The sequence below is a fragment of the Coregonus clupeaformis genome, chromosome 3, assembly GCF_020615455.1.
Source record: "Coregonus clupeaformis isolate EN_2021a chromosome 3, ASM2061545v1, whole genome shotgun sequence".
Taxonomy (NCBI): Eukaryota; Metazoa; Chordata; class Actinopteri; order Salmoniformes; family Salmonidae; genus Coregonus; species Coregonus clupeaformis.
Window position 1 is genome coordinate 22,326,429 of NC_059194.1, and position 21,759 is coordinate 22,348,187.

At 43.0% G+C, this 21,759-nt stretch overlaps 2 protein-coding genes across 2 annotated transcripts; one reads left to right on the forward strand and one right to left on the reverse strand.

Moving 5' to 3' along the window:
- The first annotated feature begins 213 nt into the window (after positions 1 to 213).
- LOC121541972 (DNA-directed RNA polymerase II subunit RPB2) lies at positions 214 to 8,986 on the forward strand. Its single transcript, XM_041851387.1, has 24 exons — positions 214 to 357; positions 796 to 868; positions 978 to 1,128; positions 1,236 to 1,348; positions 1,460 to 1,679; positions 1,925 to 2,083; positions 2,212 to 2,376; positions 2,484 to 2,680; positions 2,877 to 2,996; positions 3,188 to 3,374; positions 3,501 to 3,644; positions 3,840 to 3,979; positions 4,134 to 4,245; positions 4,395 to 4,748; positions 4,964 to 5,132; positions 5,250 to 5,346; positions 5,428 to 5,522; positions 5,683 to 5,933; positions 6,336 to 6,425; positions 6,787 to 6,894; positions 7,187 to 7,300; positions 7,423 to 7,583; positions 8,208 to 8,403; positions 8,647 to 8,986. Exons 1-24 carry the CDS (start codon positions 339 to 341, stop codon positions 8,734 to 8,736), a joined length of 3,525 nt encoding a protein of 1,174 aa, XP_041707321.1. The 5' UTR covers positions 214 to 338; the 3' UTR covers positions 8,737 to 8,986.
- Positions 8,987 to 10,769: 1,783 nt separating this feature from the next.
- Positions 10,770 to 21,411, reverse strand: LOC121541978 (insulin-like growth factor-binding protein 7). Its single transcript, XM_041851398.1, has 5 exons — positions 20,923 to 21,411; positions 18,579 to 18,688; positions 13,334 to 13,441; positions 12,126 to 12,252; positions 10,770 to 11,222 (listed from the first exon to the last, which is right to left on the reverse strand). Exons 1-5 carry the CDS (start codon positions 21,383 to 21,385, stop codon positions 11,200 to 11,202), a joined length of 831 nt encoding a protein of 276 aa, XP_041707332.1. The 5' UTR covers positions 21,386 to 21,411; the 3' UTR covers positions 10,770 to 11,199.
- Positions 21,412 to 21,759: the final 348 nt, after the last annotated feature.

The following is a 21,759-nucleotide window of genomic DNA, read 5'->3' on the forward strand; positions in this document are numbered from 1 at the left end:
CTGACGTAGATGGAAATGTTGTTTATTTACATTTACAACTATTAAGATTCGGCCTCTAATAATAATAATAAAATATATTATTTATTAGATAATATGATTCTCATAGTTAATATTGGAGCAGAATAGCACAAATATTTAGTGAAGACTCATTTCTTGCACGTCAAAATAACAGATTGTACAGGAAATGACGTATTAGGATTGACCATCAATATTTCTTCTGGTATTCATTTAGCTAGCAGAGTGTGCAACGTTAGACAACGTTGAATCCGACACTGTTGATGATTTAAACGTCGGTTTCTGCTTATTTAGGCGAACACGAGAGGGAATAAGCAGTAAGCATGTATGACCAAGATGAAGGTATTTCAGCTATTGGTGTCTATTGTGGTTTTTACATAATATAGCTCGCTAGCTTGTTCCTCGCTAGCTAGCTAAGTTAGCATATAGGCTATATGGCGCCAGAAGCATCAACAAGAAGACATAGTTAGCAAGCCTGCTAGCACTATGTAGGTTGACTAGTTTGTTACATACCAAAGATGGTTTCACCAGACTAAACACCCAACGTTAGCTAGCCATAGCACACTTTCAACTAGGCCTATCTAAATGAGCATCACATCATGCCATTATGTTGCAAAAACAAAGCTGTCTTTGAGATCTGCAGAGCTACAATACCCTTATTTGTTTGTATCAGTTGTTCTTCTGTAGAAAACTCCATGAACTAGATCCGGGGCCTAGGCTAACATTAAATCACTGCGTCTGCATTGACTTTGTTGATGTATTTTCTGTGATCTCTTGCAGATATCCAATACGACGAGGATGAGGATGAAATCACCCCCGATTTATGGCAGGAAGCTTGCTGGATTGTTATCAGGTAAAATTATGCTCTCCCTACCTATCTCTCCTCTTTTGATCATCATGTAGCATACACTATGCAGCTTGCTTATGTTCAAATAACACTATTCTCGCTGATGCACCTACAGTTCCTACTTTGATGAGAAGGGTCTGGTACGACAGCAGCTGGACTCCTTTGACGAGTTCATCCAGATGTCCGTGCAGAGGATTGTGGAGGATGCTCCGCCCATTGACCTGCAGGCTGAGGCCCAGCACACCTCTGGAGAGGTGGAGGACCCGGTGAGTGACAGACAGGCACTTTCAGATATGCTGCTCCATGTAGGGCCTCTCTCTAAAGGCGCTCACTCATGGCCTGTAACTAATGAGCCCTTTCCTTTGCCCTACAGCCACGCTACCTGCTAAAGTTTGAACAGATCTACCTTTCCAAACCCACTCACTGGGAAAGAGATGGAGCACCCTCCCCTATGATGCCCAACGAAGCCAGACTCCGGAACCTCACGTAAGTTGGCCCATTTGGAGTCATAATTTTATCACAATATATCTCCCGCGCACCTCATATGCAACCTTCAGTGCTGCCAGTGCCAACCAGGCTCACATCTGTATTGTACAGGTACTCTGCTCCGCTGTACGTGGACATCACCAAGACCATCATCAAGGAGGGTGAGGACCAGCTGCAGACCCAGCACCAGAAGACCTTCATCGGCAAGATCCCTATCATGCTGCGCTCCACCTACTGCCTGCTCAGTGGCCTAACGGACCGTGATCTCTGTGAGCTCAACGAGTGCCCGCTAGATCCTGGGGGCTACTTCATCATCAACGGCTCTGAGAAGGTAGAAGAAGAAAGAGAGATTGGGGGTGGAGGGTGGGATTTATGTCTGGCCTTGTGTGTATGGGTACCCTTGTTTCTTCAATACTTTTCACGAAGCACCTGAGAAACACACGCTTTTGCTTGAAGAGGATGTTTTTATTGGGGTACCCTTGTTTCTTCAATACTTTTCACGAAGCACCTGAGAAACACCTGCTTTTGCTTGAAGAGGATGTTTTATTGATAACAATTGTTGTGTTTGGTGTGCAGGTCCTGATTGCCCAAGAAAAGATGGCGACGAACACAGTGTATGTCTTTGCCAAGAAGGACTCAAAGTACGCGTACACAGGGGAGTGCCGCTCCTGCCTGGAGAACTCCTCGCGCCCCACCAGCTCCATCTGGGTCAGCATGATGGCCAGGGGAGGACAGGTGAGAAACAAACAACCTTGAACACCAAAATATACCTTGTCTGAATTTGCTGGCAAAGTTGCCGTTAGGTTCTCTTTCCTCTGCTACTGCACCCAAATGTTGACTCTCTTTGTTTCTTTTTCTCCCAGGGGGTTAAGAAAAGTGCCATTGGTCAGAGGATCGTGTCCACTCTGCCCTACATCAGACAGGAGGTGCCCATCATCATAGTGTTCCGAGCCTTGGGCTTTGTGTCCGACAGAGACATCCTGGAGCACATAATCTACGACTTTGACGACCCTGAGATGATGGAGATGGTAAAAGTTCTACATTGTAACTGACACATGAAACATATTCCTTCTCTCTCTCTCTCTCTCACCGCCCAACCATCCATCCACACCTCTGATGTGCTGTGCTCCACCAGGTCAAGCCCTCCCTGGACGAGGCCTTTGTGATCCAGGAGCAGAACGTGGCCCTGAACTTCATCGGCTCTCGTGGTGCTAAGCCCGGTGTCACCAAAGAGAGGAGGATCAAGTACGCCAAGGAGGTGCTGCAGAAGGAGGTGCTCCCCCACGTCGGAGTCAGTGACTTCTGTGAGACCAAAAAGGCCTATTTCTTAGGGTATGTTTTTATTATGTTATATTAATGTAATAATCATAGAGATCCTATAATTCACCAGGTTTCTGTTGGAGATTCTATATGTAATTCTATGGTTATGACAGCATGATCTTACTGATTGCATAAAGACCAATATGTTGTTGTTGTTGTGCTTGATGTATTAGCCTAACTCGGTGTGTATATCTGGGTCTGTTTGTAGGTACATGGTCCACAGACTGCTATTGGCTGCCCTGGGCAGAAGAGAGCTGGATGACAGGGATCACTACGGCAACAAAAGATTGGACCTGGCTGGGCCTCTGTTGGCTTTCCTGTTCCGTGGGTAAGGCCCTGAAGGAACACCTCTATAAAACTATAAATTATCTATAAAGCTATAATTCACAGATGTTGGGCTACTTTGTGTAAACCGCACTCCTATCCAAACTGATCATTTGGTGAATATTAATGAAGTCAATGGGATACCAAGCCTGGAACTTTAATCAAGCTCTTTTTCATTTATGTTGACACGTTTAGAATGTTCAAGAACCTGCTGAAAGAGATCCGCATATACGCCCAGAAGTTCATTGACAGAGGGAAAGACTTCAACCTGGAGTTGGCCATCAAGACGCGCATCATCTCCGATGGCCTGAAGTACTCTCTGGCCACGGGGAACTGGGGTGACGTCAAGAAGGCCCATCAGGCCAGAGCTGGAGTGTCCCAGGTAACACAGTACAGAAGACACCTCGTACACATATCTATATATTTTAGTCTCAGTTTGCCATTATGCTGCTACAAGATGATTGTTGTCATTCCAAACCAGAACTTTTTGTGTTCTTTATCTCGTTAGGTGTTGAACCGCTTGACCTTTGCCTCAACCCTCTCCCATCTTCGACGGGTGAACTCCCCCATCGGTCGAGATGGCAAGCTAGCCAAGCCCAGGCAGCTTCACAACACACTGTGGGGCATGGTGTGCCCTGCCGAGACCCCCGAGGTATGTCCAAAACCAACCCAAATTATATCTGTGTTCATATCAAAGGCTATTGTTGTATCATGCCATATTTTAAGGTTGAGGTTACCCTCAAAGAATTAAGCTCGCAGTCAAGGAAGGCTAGTCATTGATATGCTATTGTCCCCTCTTACTTTGTTCCTGTCTTTGTGCCTCCCACTGTCTATCTGGTATCTCCAGGGTCATGCTGTAGGCCTGGTGAAGAACCTGGCCCTCATGGCCTACATCTCTGTGGGCTCCCAGCCCTCTCCCATCCTGGAGTTCTTGGAGGAGTGGAGCATGGAGAACCTGGAGGAGATCTCACCGGCAGCCATCGCAGAGTGAGTCCAGCAGATGGCAGCACACTGCTCTTTATCAGTCCAGAAAATATCTAAACATTCTCAGTCTTTCATGTCTGAGTGACTTGTATAGTTTGTCAACCTATCTTATCTGTATTTTAGCTGAAGTTTTTCTTCATTAATTCAACACTAACAGTGCCACAAAGATCTTTGTGAATGGCTGCTGGGTGGGTATACACAAGGACCCAGAGCAGCTGATGAACACACTGAGGAAACTGAGAAGGCAGATGGACATCATTGTGTCTGAGGTAAGGGATATGATTTTTCCGGGAATTTCAGCTTTTCTGACATTTTCATTATTTATGATATTATTATTCATTTAAGTTAACCTACAAACACAATATCCCTTATCCTGATTTTCTGTGTTGTTCTGATCAGTGTTTACCCCTGTTTCTAGGTGTCCATGATCAGAGACATCCGAGAGAGGGAGATCCGCATCTACACAGACGCAGGGAGGATCTGTCGTCCTCTGCTGATCGTAGAGAAACAGAAGCTGCTGCTGAAGAGGAGACACATTGACCAGCTGAAGGAGAGGGAGTACAACAACTACAGTTGGCAGGACCTGGTGGCCAGCGGCGTGGTGGAGTACATCGACACCCTGGAGGAGGAGACTGTGATGCTGGCCATGACCCCTGACGACCTCCAGGAGAAGGGCGTGGCCTACTGTTCTACATACAGCCACTGTGAGATCCACCCCTCCATGATCCTGGGAGTCTGTGCCTCCATCATCCCCTTCCCCGATCACAACCAGGTACGGCAAAAAATATTAACCTCCTATAATATATTTTCTTGTTGGTGTGATTGATTTAGGTGCAATGGTATTATCTATGACAAGACTATAAAACATTCTAAATTAAGATTTTTATCAGTCTTGGTATACAGTATCACACGATTTCTCAATTATATGCCCCTGTTTTAACTGTTAACCGATTAATACAATTTCCCCCCATCTTTTCCCCTCTGTAGTCTCCCAGAAACACGTACCAGTCTGCTATGGGTAAACAAGCCATGGGTGTGTACATCACCAACTTCCATGTGCGGATGGACACCCTGGCCCATGTGCTCTACTACCCCCAGAAACCCTTAGTCACCACCCGCTCTATGGAGTACCTGCGTTTCAGAGAGCTTCCAGCAGGTAAGAACTGGAGCGCTGCAGAATTAGCAGCCAATAACACCCCTTAACTCTGACCTAAAGATTTCTGCCATATTCTAGTTCTGGCTCGTTAAAATCCTCCATTTGTGCCTCGTTTAGGTATCAATTCTATTGTAGCTATTGCGGCGTACACTGGCTACAACCAGGAGGACTCTGTCATCATGAACCGCTCTGCGGTGGACCGTGGATTCTTCAGGTATGTGTTGTGATTTGAAGACAGAAATTTGCTGTGAAAATGACTTAAGACGTTGGTGTAATTCATGTTTTTTTATTTCAGGTCTGTGTTCTACCGCTCCTACAAAGAACAAGAGTCAAAGAAAGGTTTTGATCAGGAGGAAGTCTTTGAAAAACCCACACGCGAAACATGTTCGGGTACGTACTAGGCATCTTTGGCATCTACAAATATATAAAGAAAATCGGAGCCTACTATTTCCATAATCTCATACATTTTCCATCAGCAGCTTCCCTTAAATTGCCATTCATACAAAGATAAGTGTTCATTGAACAACCCAATGCCTCTGCCTTCCCCCAGGTATGAGGCACGCCATTTACGACAAGCTGGACGACGACGGCTTGATAGCTCCCGGTGTGCGTGTCTCCGGCGAGGACGTGATCATCGGCAAGACAGTGACCCTGCCGGAGACCGACGACGAGCTGGACAGCACCAACCGCCGCTACACCAAGAGGGACTGCAGCACCTTCCTCCGCACCAGCGAGACGGGCATCGTGGACCAAGTCATGGTCACCCTCAACCAGGAGGGCTACAAGTTCTGCAAGATCAGGGTGCGTCCTGAGTCCTCTAGCTTCCCCCAGGAGGCATATTGTGTCAAGTTGACGATGCAGTAGTAGGCTGTAAAAATGACAAACTAACGGTAACAAATTACCCCTGTTGACAGCTCTACTTATTTGTGAAGTTTAGAGTAGGCAGGAAGGTCATCTGCACTAGGTGCAGGTTTGAATTTGTCATGAGTTGAGTTTTACGAGCATGATTGCTTCCATAGAAGCAACAAGCCCGAGATACCAAATCAGAGTTGTTGACAGATTGACTAAATAAAACATGAGCTCCACTGGTTGGATATTGCACCCTCTAACCTTGGGCCATAAGGTTATGAAGCCTCCTTACACTTTACACTCGGCCTACTTGTGGCATGATTTAACTCGAACTCCATTTGTTTCTTCTTCCAGGTTCGCTCTGTTCGTATCCCCCAGATTGGTGACAAGTTTGCCAGTCGACACGGGCAGAAGGGTACCTGTGGTATTCAGTACAGACAGGAGGTAACGTATTGGACACATGCTGCTCATGCATAGTCTACAGGACTACTCATTCTTAAGTAGACTACACAGTATGACATTGAGCCAGGCAATGTTTATCATTATGTTTATTCAATGGCCTAGAAACATTGTGTTTAGACTGAACCTAAACATAAATAAAGCTAAAGGCCTCTTCACAGGAAATGCTAAGTAAACCACGTCCCAGTATATACTATAAAACTGATTTAGATAGAACATGGAAGTCTGTAGAATGTGCCACATTCCAGCAAGAGGTTATGCCTTAGAAGAACTGGTTCAGAAAATTGGAACCCTCACACAAGTTTTTGTAAGTGAACTATGTCCATTGTTCCGATACTTTCCACAGGACATGCCCTTCACTTGCGAGGGAATTACCCCAGACATCATCATCAACCCCCACGCCATCCCCTCTCGTATGACAGTCGGCCATTTGATCGAGTGCCTGCAGGGCAAGGTACTGTCACGTGTCTAATGACTCCTCCCCCCACTTCATTTGTACTTTTATTACTCCTATGTTGAGACCTCTGAAGAATGTGACAGTAAACTATTAAGGTAAACCAATAAGATTGTCTGTCATCTAGATAGGGTCTTTTACAAATTACAAAGGTCAGTGAGTATTAATGTTTGTTAAATTAAAAGCAAGCAGAGCGTTTAAGTTTTTAGACTTTCGTCATGGAAATCAAGTGTAGTGTATGGATGGGAGTTTTCTTGTAGCAATGTTTTCACCCTCTCCTTTCACCATGTAGGTTTCAGCCAACAAAGGAGAGATTGGTGACGCCACGCCTTTCAACGATGCGGTCAACGTGCAGAAAGTCTCCAACCTGCTGTCTGAATACGGCTATCACCTGAGAGGCAACGAGGTCAGGACATCAGCCCCCTTTACCATTCACATCTACTTTCTATAGTAGCTATTTCAGACTGAGCAATTTCACACTAGTCTGTCTATAGAGTACAATTAACTGGCCTCATTTTTCCCTTCTAGGTGTTGTACAACGGTTTCACCGGCCGTAAGATTACCTCTCAGATCTTCCTCGGGCCCACATACTACCAACGCCTGAAGCACATGGTGGACGACAAGATCCACTCTCGGGCCCGAGGCCCAGTCCAGATCCTCAACAGACAGCCCATGGAGGGCAGATCACGGTAAGAACACTAAGAATTATTTAACGTAGGACTTTATCCCTTTATGGCACTATGTGAGTGTACTGGGTATGCATTCCTGGGATCGTATTTGTTAAGCAACTTTAAGTGGGAGCTGAACTAGGATCAGTTATGTCTTTTAGATGACAAATGCACAGGGGGAGAGGGACCTGATCCTAGATCAGCACCTCTAGATCAGATGGTTTATGAATACAGGCCTTGATCTTGCCTACTTAAATCTAGAATCCTTACTTGAAACAATAACAAAGCAGTCACCCCGCATGTGTTTTGGTAAAAAGCTGAGGGATGGCCCTGGAGAAATGTAACCACTCTGAAATTCATAGACAGAGCTATGGATGCAAGGACTGACATGATATCCAAATTATAGTTTTAACCATGTTTTGAGGCTATAAAGTGTTTGTTTACATTTACTTTGTTTACAAATAATGCCGTAAAACAAGCTAAAATGTTAGGTTCTGATGGGGTACGACAGTTGAACTAAGCTCATGAGGCATTTATAAGTTATATTCTTCAAGAATCAATGGCTATGTATCATTAAAGTCCAAAACTTGATGTAGCAACTGCAGATTGCCGCTTTAACTAACCATGCTCTCATTTTGCACCCAGTGATGGAGGTCTTCGTTTTGGGGAGATGGAGCGTGATTGTCAGATAGCCCACGGCGCGGCTCAGTTCCTGCGTGAGAGGCTGTTCGAGGCATCTGACCCCTACCAGGTCCACGTCTGCAACCTCTGTGGCCTCATGGCCATCGCCAACACCCGCACACACACCTACGAGTGCAGGGGCTGTCGCAACAAAACACAGGTGCGGAACAACACCACCACCAGTGTCCCGGCCTATTCACATGTTGTTTATATCCACTATACCTTTATTACTGTAACCAGAATGTCAATTCTGAATTCTAACTATACAGTATAGTGAAATGTGTCCTATATACTTTTTAAAGTGTTCCAACAGGACTATAAAAAAGCTTTAGCCTTAGTTTTGTTGGAGATTTATCGAATAAGATGTTTGTACAATGTAACCGTTTCCACCCTTTCTTGTCAGATCTCTCTGGTCAGAATGCCGTATGCCTGCAAGCTGCTCTTCCAGGAGCTCATGTCCATGAGCATCGCCCCTCGCATGATGACCAGTTAGGAGCACTACCAAACCCCTGTCGAGTCAACAGGAATTGAATAGTGTTGTAGGAATGTCGAGGACATCGCTTATCTCAGTGGGAGAAATGGAGCATGACGAGACAAAAACTAAACGCAACAGTCAACTTATTTTGGCTCCCACGATTTGTCTGGCAACATTTTTTGTTGTTGTGATATCGCTGTTTTGGAACGGAAGGAACATCGTCTGTGTTGTTTTTGTCAAACTAGAATAAATAAAGGTTGGTTTTTAATTTGTTGTCACTGTAGTTCTTCATTCAGTGTTGGTATTGAGCTAGCTAGCTTTATGTGGATTTGAAAAACGGATATATAGTGTGTGTGTATACACAGTACCAGTCAAGTTTGGACACACCTACTCATTCAAGGGTTTGTCTTAATTTTTTACTATTTTCTACATTGTAGGAATCATGTAGTAACCAAAAAAGACTGTGCAAAGCTGTCATCAAGGCAAAGGGTGGGTATTTGAAGAATCTCAAATATAAAATATATTTTGATTTGTTTAACACTTTTTTGGTTACTACATGATTCCATATGTGTTATTTAATTGTTTTGTCTTCACTATTATTCTACAATGTAGAAAATAGTAAAAATAAAGAAAAACCCTTGAATGAGTAGGTGTGTCCAAACTTCAGACTGGCACTCTGTGTATGTATGTATGTATATATATATATGTATATATATGTATATATATATGTGACAAATTATTTCATAGTGTTACACTGTTCTGTGCAGAAGTCTTGATCATGTAATATCGAAATAGCAACAACTTGTAGTCCATTTTGTATTTATTAGTGATGTACAGCACGTGTCACATGGTAGGAACATCAATGTTAGTAAACCATACAAATACAGAAAATACATACTTAAGCTGAAAAACTAGCAACATTTTGGTAAAAGCAATGTCCTCTGGCCTCTTCATTGGAGTCGCGGACTTTTAGCAATAGCACCGAAAGTGGATCTCTACATTCCAACATAAAGCCTCCTTTTTGTACGCCATTTCAAACTTGTCGTTTGCTCAATATACCCTACAGTACATCCCCAGACATCCGCCACTGTGTGGTTTGTTAGCTAAACCCCTAGTATAAGAGCACTGGGGTTATATGAATGCCAGAGAAAGCCTTATGTGTCTGGTTTGCCTGCCTGTCATTCCAGATCGCTCACTCCACACAATGGTTTTTGCAAAGGCACGGCTTTATGGCTTGTCAAGCACCATATCAAGGGAAATAATGATTTGTGTACTTTTCAGGAGGTCAAAGAAAAACTAAATCTTTTTTTTTTATAGAATCTCGAATGTAAGGATTTATTCATATTCATTCATTTTTCAAGTTGTGATTTTAGTTATTTTTAGCCTGCGTGTCAGTATGTTTCTGCCTTGGCCAACCATGATTGCCTTGAAATATAATATTTTTGAGTGCAGGCACCCAGGGTAAAATTCTTTAGAGTAAATACATTCACAAAAACAGCAAACTACATAAAAAGAAGAGATGGTGGAAGAGTAAGGGTGAGGCAGATGTGAAATACTGGTGAGTTTGACTGGGCATGCATATGTGCAATTACTTTGTGTGTGCGCACATACAGGTAACTGCCAAAATAAAGGAAACCCCAACATAAAGCGTCTTAATAGGGTATTGGGCCACCACAAGGCAGAACAGCTTCAATGAACCTTGGCATCGATTAGACAAGTGTCTGGAACTCTATTGGAGGGATGCAACAACATTCTATCATGAGAAATTCCATCATTTGGTGTTTTGTTGATGGTAGTGGAAAACGCTGTCTCAGGCACCACTCCAGAATCTGCCCTAAGTGTTCAATTGGGTTGAGATCTGGTGACAGACAGCCATGGCATATGGTTTACATAGTTTTCATGCTCATCAAACCATTCAGTGACCACTCGTGCCCTGTGGATGGGCGCATTGTCATCCTATGGGGGCATAACCATGGTAGCCAAAATAATGCCCTGCCCAGCATTTTTATACATGACCCTAAGCATGATGGGATGTTAATTGCTTAATTAAGTCAGGAACCACACCTGCTTTCAATATACTTTGTATCCCTCATTTACTCAAGTGTTTCAATTATTTTGGCAGTTACTTGTACATATTAAAGAATGACTTGTGTGTGATGCCACTGAGAAGAAATAATGTGTGTGAGAGGCCTAGATGTGTCTTGTGGATGTCTACGATGGTAACTTTCAATGCCGTGAGATGCAATTTTGATGTTTGTGCATACACAGTATACTGAATATAACTATGAAAACTGTGACTTGTTATCAAATAGCAAATCAATTATAAATATGATTGATCTCTGTGATGCTAATAATGGGTGTTGGTCCTCTTTCTCAGTCAGTGTGCAAGTCTACTTGTGTCAGCGGTGGGATAGTCGAGGATGGGGGGCTTGGGGCTGCTCCCTCCTCTCCACCACTGAGTCCCTGCTGTGCTGAGACGCCTTACAGCTCATCATCCTTGGCCACTGGAAGAGACACAGACAAGAACACGATGACATATATTGGGGAAGTACATTTTTTGAAGAGGTAAGTGAATTTAATAAAGAGGCAAGTTAATTTATTAAAGAGGTAAGTGAATGTCTAGGGTAAGGGTCCTTAACTGGTACTGTTTATAATAAATAATAATACTTCATTTAATTTGTAAAGCGCTTTTCTCAGACCCAAGGTGCAAAAAATATTAAATAAATAAAACATACAAATTATGACCAATGATGGGGAAGACCTGAATACTTGGATCGGTTTTCATCAGATTTGTATCGCCTTCCTAGCCCTGATTCCTTTTTAGATCACTGGTAATGAGGGAGAAGTGATTAGGATCTTGCACGATGGAGAGCGTGCCTTGGAAATGGTTTATTGTTTTTAATAGTATCCATCATCACAGACCACCAGGGATGGGAGATCACCTAAAGGTAGAGCTAACCTTTTCATTGGGATCTGATGGCGTTTTCACTCAAACATCCAGGTTCTTTCCCATGGAGCAAAGCTTTAAAGGCAGGTCAATGAAGTGCATGTGTCAACCCCAGTGAGACGCGCCTTGTAAAGGCAACCATCTAGCCCTGTCAAGAGAGCCAAGTGATGTGGGCCGAGCCAAAAGCCAAAAGCAAAGCAGGCAATCCTAAACGTGTCAAGACGGTATGGTCACCACGGGCTAGAGGGCCTGAATTCCAAATAAGTCACACACACACTGAATGTACCCATACAAGGACGCACATGTACAGACACAGCTCATGCAAACCTGAAGAGACAAATCAATGTATAAAGGGTAGATATGACCTTTGGTGCCATAGTGTGTGGGTTTAGATTTAACATGAAAAAAAGTAGAAATAAGAGTAAAATAGGAGTGCGATAGAGAAGGGGCGCTTGAGTACCTTTCTTGACAGGGATGTCATCGATGGACTCCACCACGTGAATGGTGCCCACCGCTGAGGCTTCTCCCTTGACGTTGACAGCGTGACACTCGTACGAACCCTCCTCTTCCTTGGTGAGCGGCGAGATCTGAAAAGCATGGTGGCGGCGGTTATTATAGCCTAATGTGATTTTTAGCAGAACACATGTTATAGTCTGCAGTAAACAAGCAGCTGCAAGGGACACAGACACATCCTCAAACTCTCTCTCCCAGCCAAACTCGGCTCATTTCGACAGAGCATGGGCGCCATTTCAAGCGTTCAGGATTGTTTGCAGTTGTATAACTGCTGTCCAGTGCCGGCTTGCACCTGTGTAGGTGTTTAGACATTTACTTCTCACAAGTACAGACATCTACAATGGAAGATGGCCAATGAAGAAAACATGGTAACAAATCATCATGGAAGATAAATACTCTGAACTGAGATGAAGAAATTGAAAGAATGTGATGTTTGACAGCAGGGGAGCGGAATCCTGAGAGCGAAAAGAGAGGGAGGAAGAGCTAGATATAGCTCTAACCCCTGAACAGGGCCAACCAATGTTTTCTGTTCATTCACTGAGACATTGACGAAGGAGTTGCATTTCTATTAAACTCTCTGTTATGTAGAGGCTCTGAACAGAACAAGTCAATGAGTAGCGTTCATGGATAACTTTGGAATGTGCCTCAGGTAATGTTTAAGCAATAAGGCACGAGGGGCTGTGGTATATGGCCAATATACCACGGCTAAGGGCTGTTCTTATGCACGACGCAACGTGGAGTGCCTGGATACAGCCCTTAGCCGTGGTATATTGGCCATATACCACAAAGCCCCGAGGTGCCTTATTGCTATTATAAACTGATTACCAACGTAATTAGAACAGTAAAAATAAATGTTTTGTCATACCCGTGGTATACAGTCTGACATACCACGGCTTTCAACTAATCAGCATTCAGGGCTCGAACCTCCCAATTTATAATTATAAATACATAGCATAAATAATGGTCAGCTATCTAATACATAACTCTTCCACCCTATGCTATATTTTTACCTTTACTAACTCTGTGTGTGGTCTTTGAGGTATTTGACTGATTTGTGTCTGTGGGGGAAGATCCACAAGTCTGTATGACAGCTAAAATATTTCAAGTAGTGTGCATATCTGTGTGTTTATGTGTGTGTGGGCTGGTTGGACTCACCAGGACCCAGCCCGTGACCTCATGTTTCTCAGGTCCTCCACGGGTCTGAATGGCCAGGTTGTCTCTGTCTCCTGGAAGCAGCTCCATTCTCTGTTTTCCGCTGGTGACCTGGGAAAACAACAGTTAACTTAATAACTAACTAATCGAATCAACTCTATCTGAGGGGCTTTTGAGGCAAGCTGAGAGCTGTTCTTCAGGAGGCCCGGACATTACTGTCTCCAGGCTCTAGTTCTCCATAGTAGATAGGACTTAACCCGGTCATAGTCATCACCTTCACTCTAACAGCTCAGCGTTCAACACCATAGTCCCCCCAAAGCTTCTCACTAAGCTAAGGACCCTGGGATTAAACACCTCCCTCTGCAACTGGATCCTGGACTTCCTGATGGGCCGCCCCCAGGTGGTGAGGGTAGACAACAACACATCCGCTACACTGACCCTCAACACGGGGGCCCATCAGGGGTGTGTGCTTAGTCCCCTCCAGTACTCCCTATTCACCCACGACTGCGTAGCCGCGCACGACTCAAACACCATCATGCAGACGACACGATAGTGGTAGGCCTGATCACCGTCGACAATGAGACAGCCTACATGGAGGAGGTCCGAGACCTGTCTGGGTGGTGCCAGGACAACAACCTCTCCCTCAATGTCAACAAGACAAAGGAGCTGATCGTGGACTACAGGAAACAGAGGGCCGACCACACACCCATCCACATCGACAGGGCTGTTGTGGAGCAGGTTGAGAGCTTCAAGTTCATCAATGTCCACATCACTAAGGAACTACCATGGTCCACAAACATCAACACAGTCATGAAGAGGGCTCGACAACGCCTCTTCCCCCTTAGGAGGCTGAACATATTCGGCATGGGCCCTCAGATCCTCAAAAAGTTCTACAGCTGCACCATTGAGAACATCTTGACTGGCTGCATCACTGCTTGGTATGGCAACTGCTTGGCATCCGACCGCAAGGCGCTACAGAGGGTAGGGCGTACGGTCCAGTACATCACTGGGGCCAATCTCCCTGCCATCCAGGACCTCTATACCAGGCAGTGCCAGAGGAAGGCCCTAAGAATAGTCAAAGACTCCAGCCACCCAAGTCATAGACTGTTCTCTCTGCTACCACACGGCAAGCGGTACCGAAGCACCAAATCTGGAACCAACAAGACCCTGAACAGCTTCTACCCCCAAGCTATAAGACTGCTAAATAGTTAGTTAAATAGTTAACCAATGGCTAGCTACCAGGAATATCTGCATTGACCATTTTGCACTAACTCCTTTAACTCATCACATACGCTGATGTTACTGTTTATTATCTATCCCGTTGCCTAGTAAGTGTATCCTTACCTATATGTACAGTGCCTTCAGAAAGACATCATACCCATTGACTTTAGACATACTATCACGGATCCCCCCGGTACTGCTGCTCATTCCGTTCACCAGTTCCGGAGGTCTACATCACTGGCTTTCTAGGCGTCACTGACATGGATCATTACCACCAACCCTGGACTGTCTTGTCTCATTACGCACACCTGGTTCCCATTCCCCCTGATTAGTATGTGTATATATGTGCCCTCTGTTCCCCATTGTCCTTGTCCATTATTGGCCCATGTCCGTTGGTCTCGTGAGTACCGTGTATTGTGCGCTGGTTGTTTACAGGTCTCGTCCCGTGTATTGTGTAGAGGTTACACCTCGCTCATTGTTTGGGTTACATCCCTTTTGTATGTATATATATGTGTGTTTGTGTTGGGTGGAGTAATACAACCCCTAATACGCATTCCTGTGCCTGTCTTCTAATCATTATACAACGTGACACATAAGAGTTACCACACCCGGTCTCAGAAATGGCTAACTCTGGAAATTCCTTTGGTCTCTACTACTGAGTTAGGTAAATCAGCTTTTAGTTTTCTTGCACCTTATTTGTGGAACAATCTTCAAAATGTTCTTAAATCTTATGTTCTGGTGCCTCTAGCGAAATTCAGAAAGCTGATTGAGGACCTTATTACTGATGAATGTGTTTGTTATTTATGACCGTGTTTTTCTTTCTGCTTGCATTTTGTATTTATATTTTGATGTGTGTATTTTCTGTAAAAGAGACCTTGGTCTCAGTATGACTCCCTGATAAAATAAAGGTTCAATAAAATAAAAAGATAGGCCTAGATGTACAGTAGCCTAATGCATGAGCTATTAGGCCTAGTGCGAGGAACTATCATGCATGACATAAGTGAAGGCAGGAGTCTATGTTTTGCTGTAATAAAGCAGAATCATAGCTAAAAATTAAATGAAAAATACAAATGACAGATGCATGTGACAAAAAGCATTGTCAACATACAGTGCCTTCAGAAAGTTACCATACCCCTTGACTTATTCCACATTTTGTTGTTACAACTTGAATTCAAAATTGATTAAATAGATTTTTTTCTCACCCATCTACACAGAATAGCCCATAATGACAAAGTGAAAACAAGTTTTTAGACATTTTTGCAAATGTATTTAAAATGAAATCTCATTTACATAAGTATTCACACCCCTGAGTCAATACTTTGTAGAATCACCTTTGGCAGCGATTACAGCTTTGAGTCTTTCTGGGAAAGTCTCTAAGAGCTTTCCACAACTGGATTGTGCAACATTTGCTCATTATTCTTTTCAAAATTCTTCAAGCTTTGTCAACGTGGTTGTTGATCATTGCTAGACAACCATTTTCAGGTGTTGCCATAGATTTTCAAGTAAATCGAAGTCAAAATTGTAACTCGGCCACTCAGGAACATTCAGTCTTCTTGGTAAGCAAGTATAGATTTGGCCTTGTGTTTTAGGTTATTGTCGTGCTGAAAAGTAAATTAACCTCCCAGTTTCTGGTGGAAAGTCGACTGAACCAGGTTTTCCTCTAGGATTTTGCCTGTGTTTAGCTACATTCCGTTTAATTTTTATCCTTAAAAACTCCCCAGTCCTTTTACAAGCATACCCATAACATGATGCAGCCTAGACTATGCTTGAAAATATGGAGAGTGGTACTCAGTACTGTGTTCTATTGGATTTGCCCCAAACATAACACTTTGTATTCAGGACAAACATTTAATTGCTTTGCTACATTTTTTGCAGTATTACTTTAGTGCCTTTTTGCAAACAGGATGCATGTTTGGGAGATTTGTATTCTCTACAGGCTTCCTACTTTTCACTCTGTCAATTAGGTTAGTATTGTGGAGTAACTACAATGATGTTGATCCATCCTGAGTTTTCTCCTGTCACAGCCATTAAACTCTGTAACTGTTTTAAAGTCACCATTGGCCTCATAGTGAAATCCCTGAGCGGTTTCCTTCCTTTCCGGCAACTGAGTTAGGAAGGACGCCTGTATCTTTGTAGTGACTTGGTATATTGATACATCATCCAAAGTGTAATGTATAACTTCACCATGCTCAAAGGGATATTCATTGTCAGCTTTTTATTTTTACCCATCTGCCAATAGGTTCCCTTCTTTGTGAGGCATTGGAAAACCTCCCTGGTCTTTGTGGTTGAGTTGGTGTTTGAAATTCACTGCTCGACTGAGGGACCTTACAGATAATTGTATGTGTTGGGTACAGAGATGAAGTAGTCGTTCATGTTAAACACTATTATTGTACACAGAGTGAGTCCATGCAACTTATTATGTGACTTGTTAAGCAAATTTGTATTCCTGAACTTATTTAGGCTTGCAATAACAAAGGGGTTGAATACTTATTGACTCAAGGCATTTCAGCTTTTCATTTAAATTTTTGAATTCAGGCTGTAACCCCCCCCACGGGGGGCCAGTATAAAAATTAAATATGTATTCACTAACTGTAAGTCGCTCTGGATAAGAGCGTCTGCTAAATGACTAAAATGTAAATGTAAATGTAAAAAGTCAAGGGGTATAAATACTTTCTGAAAGCACTGTACATATCTACCTCAATTACCTCGCACCCCTGCACATGGACTCGGTACTGGTACCCCGTGTATATAGCCAACTTATCATTACTCATTTTGTTATTATTCTGTGTGTTATTATTTTTCTATTTATTCCTTGTGTTATTATTTTTATATTTTCATACTATTTCTCTTTTTTCTCTCTCTCTGCATTGTTGGGAAGGCCCGTAATTAAGCATTTCACTGATAGTCTACACCGTTTGTTTACGAAGCATGTGACAAATAAAATTTGATTTGATTAGGACCATGACAGGCCCACTAGCTACTGTAATTAAAACATAATGGGGCCCCTCCACTACGAGAGAAAGAGGAATGTGGTTGCTAAGCTCACCCTTAATTCCTCAAGTTCTGCTATTTAATGTGTGTGACTGGCTCTTTAAAGGAAAATCCCTAACACCAGTTACATAGGCATTGATTGCTAAATAGGTCAGATTTAACAGGTCAAGGCAAATCTCAAATCTATGGGCTCCATTCGAAAAAAGCAACATCCTGTTGAGCTGCGAGAGTGTGGGCGTTTGGGCTAATCAAATCAATAAAACCATACTTACAACGTCAAAATGTATATAAATTCAAACCCGCTCTCTCTTTTTCAGTGCAGGAATACATTTTTGTTTATCCCTGAAACTTCCAGATTTCCATCTTGATTATATCTGTTTTCTTGCTGTAAGCAATCAGGTTATCTTCATGGTCTGTCCAGGAATGATGAGTTGTGTTCTCCACATTGACGTCATGCATCCTGCCTTTCCATGGCCCTGTTTATCTCCGCTCCCTTCCCCTTTCCTTCATTCTTTTCTTGGCCTCATCCTCAATTATCCTCACTGATGTATTGTCTATGTGAAACCAATGGGCATTTCATGCCTTTTTGTTTTTTATCTTAAATGTTATGAATGTTGACTGCTGACCGTGAGTATAAGTAAAGCCTTGACTGTAAAGATCTGATAATAATTGAGGATTTCCCCTCTAACCCCTCATGTCCTGTGCTATTGTGTCAGTGTGTGGTTAACTTCATATCCTCTATGGTCATATCGCTTTCATCCATTGTGTCCTCAAATATAGAGCCCAAATCAACAATCAGTGGAAGGGGACGTATGAATATCTAGACATAGGAAAATACATTAACAATCTACCGTATGTACAGTTATTTGGACCATCACACTAAACTATACATGGGAGTGTTTCTGACACCCGTGTAGAAATGTTTTCTCAAAGCATGGGGCGATTGTCTTTTCTTTTGTACCACACCCTAGAAAAGTGTTGATTCAAATTTGAATTGAACATGTCCAAGTGACCTCACTGTTGAACCTTCTAGTACCTTCTTCCAGGTGATCACAGGGGTGGGGATTCCAATGGCCTCGCAGCTCAGGTAGACCTGGGAGCCTGTGACATTGTAGACCTCACCAGGGGATGTGACAATGACAGGTGCTGTAGAGGAGGATAGGTAGAAAGAAAAAAAGGTGAGACAATTGAGTGGATTTAATATCTCCTTCAAATCAACCTGTAACACTTATCTTTACCTTGGGCGGAATCAGAGATAGCTCTGGTGTAATCCCCTGGGACAAGATGATACAGGTCGGAAATGTCAGAGCAGGAATTTAATGTTTGTGTTCCGATTGATGCGTTTTATATAAATGAGTGAGCGTGTTATACATGAACAGATGGCGGCTCCAGTCCTTTTAACCGTTCCAAAAGGAATTCATGGGAATCTTACAGTAAGTGGTGGAGCTGATATAACATGGACCACATCAAGGAGTTTGGAGTTAATTCTGTTAGTTAGGAATTTGATGAAATATTAAGCATACTTTCTCCCCTCGATTTTCTCATGCCAGTCAGAATTAGTTCAACATGACCTCTGTTTAGTTTCTCAATATGAACACTGGACATTACTGTAATTGCCTTTGAAACATTGGGACAGGCTTTATGCTGACTTGCACCAATTACAATTATTATTAATTCTGAAAAACAAAGCTGGCAATCTGTTTAGCTCAAACATAATTTTCTGTAAGTTTCTATGGGTCAAGAAAATAATTTGTTGCAATTACATCACATCACACTTCTGGCACATAATACTTTACATTTGATCCACAAGTGTGGACAAAAACGTAGCTTTACTGAAATGTTATTTTAGTTATGATGAATAGGCTTTGAATGACAAGGGTTGCAAAGTAAGGGTCTCTTTAGAACAATGTTATGACGAAACAGCAGGCCTATGGAAGATTGACTATGTTGTCTTTTCAATGCTATGTACTCCAACCCAAGGAATGGATATGATATGATAATGAGGATCATAAATAAGCGCTGACTCATATAGTTAGAGGCCCCTGTTGTTTTGCGTTCCGGTGAAATTTAATGTCACCAGTTAAGTAAGGTCAATAAAATCCTCCCCTGAAACCACAGCCCTAGGCCAATGAACCCTGAGAAAACAAGAACAACTTGGAGTGGAGAGTATGAAAATGTATGCATTCACTAACTGTAAGTCGCTCTGGATAAGAGCGCCTGCTAAATGACTAAAATGATTTTTTTTAAATGTTCAAGGCCAACATTCCTCTAACGTTATGTTAACTTTGACCTGTCTGAGAGCCCGCAGGGTGCAGCTAAAGTGGCTGTCTGACCTCGCCCTGTTGTATATGGGCAAATTAGCAAGAGTCTGGGGCCATTCGACTTTTTCTGCCAGCTAGCCAGGTTTTTTCCCGCCTTCTTTTTCCACGTCTTGAACCCTTTCGCCGGCCTAATCCAGAGCTGGCATGCAGTTATAATTAATCATGTGAAGGTTCACTGAACTAGACACTGCTGGCTTTGCTTTAAACCAACAGGGCCTGTCTGTGTGTTTGTAGGCGAGGCGCTGCTGTTTGATCGACAGTCATCCTCCTTTACAAAATGTACAATCCCTCCCCTGGAGGGTGGAATCTCAGACATGTCTGTTCAGGGCTATATGTTATATAGAGGGTGCCACCCCTGACTGGAGACAACAGCTTTCAGCATGTTCAGTGGCTGGCTTTAGTTAGATCTGGTTGTTTTGGAAGGGTTATAAAGATAGAGGATGATGTAGACCTTGTCCACACCCAGCGGACAGTGCCACAGATTTTCCATAGTTCTCAGTTAGTTCTTCTATCAAGTAACTAGATAACACTCATGTCTCTGCATGGGTCCCAAGACAAATCAGTGTATTGTGACAGTGATGTACAACAACAATGTAAGTTGATGGTGCATTGGACAGTAGTCAAATCAAGACCATTTAGAATCAGTTCATGCTAGGCAAACATTGACAATAGGTCATAGAGAGATACCATCAGTGGTGGTTAATACATTAACATTATTTGCATTGTGTAAATGGTTATTGATTATGCCAGAAAGCTTATAGCAAGCATATCACACTTAAAAATAAATAAAAAATAATAATATAATAACTCTTACTGATTGAGGGGAAGAGATGAGTCAAGATGAAAGTGAACAGTCACACCAAAGTGTAATATCGTAGGCCCCTTGGTGAACTATTGGCTATCAGGCCAGAATGTATATGACATGGATGAGAATTATTGTAGCGTGATACACCAAATAAAAGCAGTGTTTCCAAAATAGACAGAATTCAATTTCCACTAGCCTACTACTGCGCTCTGTAAAATAAGTGGACCGTTATCTGCCATTCCCCCCATTCTCACCTGTTGAGCATTTTCCTTTATTCAGGATCTTGATTTCAGGCTTCTCCTCGCTCACCGCTTTCAGGCTGGCAACTTTCAAGTCGCAACCAGTTTTATAAGTCACCCCATCCGAGCCACACACTTCGTAGTTGGTCTTGCAGGCGCAAACGCCGAGCTTAGTCTTTTTGTCCTTGTCGCTCTTTACGCACTCCAGTCCAGAGGCGCAACGCTTGGCTGTGGCTCCGCGCCCCCCACATGGCTCCCCGGATCCAGACGCGCAAAGTGAACAACAACCACAGGAGTCAAAAATCGTGCCAGACTTGCAGCCCTCCTCTGGAAGAGGGTCGCACACGCTGGGTTCGCAAGTGCCACAGGTGCGCGGCACACGGTCCGCAAATGCGGACGCAAGTGACAACGATACGACCACGGCGAAAAGCACCAACATGTTGATGCTGAGTTTACAGTGGTGGTTCTGTATTGCCATGGCTGTCTCATACAGTGTAAAGCACTGTACAGTTCTTATTAGTGGTGAAGCTCAACCCCGCCCCCAAAATCCCCTCCTTTGACTTCCATGTCTCTCCATAAAAGTTATTATGGTCTAAATCCCCATTTGAAATTGACTTTGCAAGTAACCAAAAACACCACAGTTAATACAAAAATAATGTTTCATTTTACTGAAGTAACTTCAACCCAATTACTTCAACTTTGTGAACACATCTAATGTAATCAACAATTTCTGGATCACATAATGAGATTCACATTCAATAAATAAACATTTTATGCAATTTACACTGAATGTTCAAAGTACAAATCTAGCATCCACTGATCATCCACGACTATGGTCGTCATCCGGTAAAT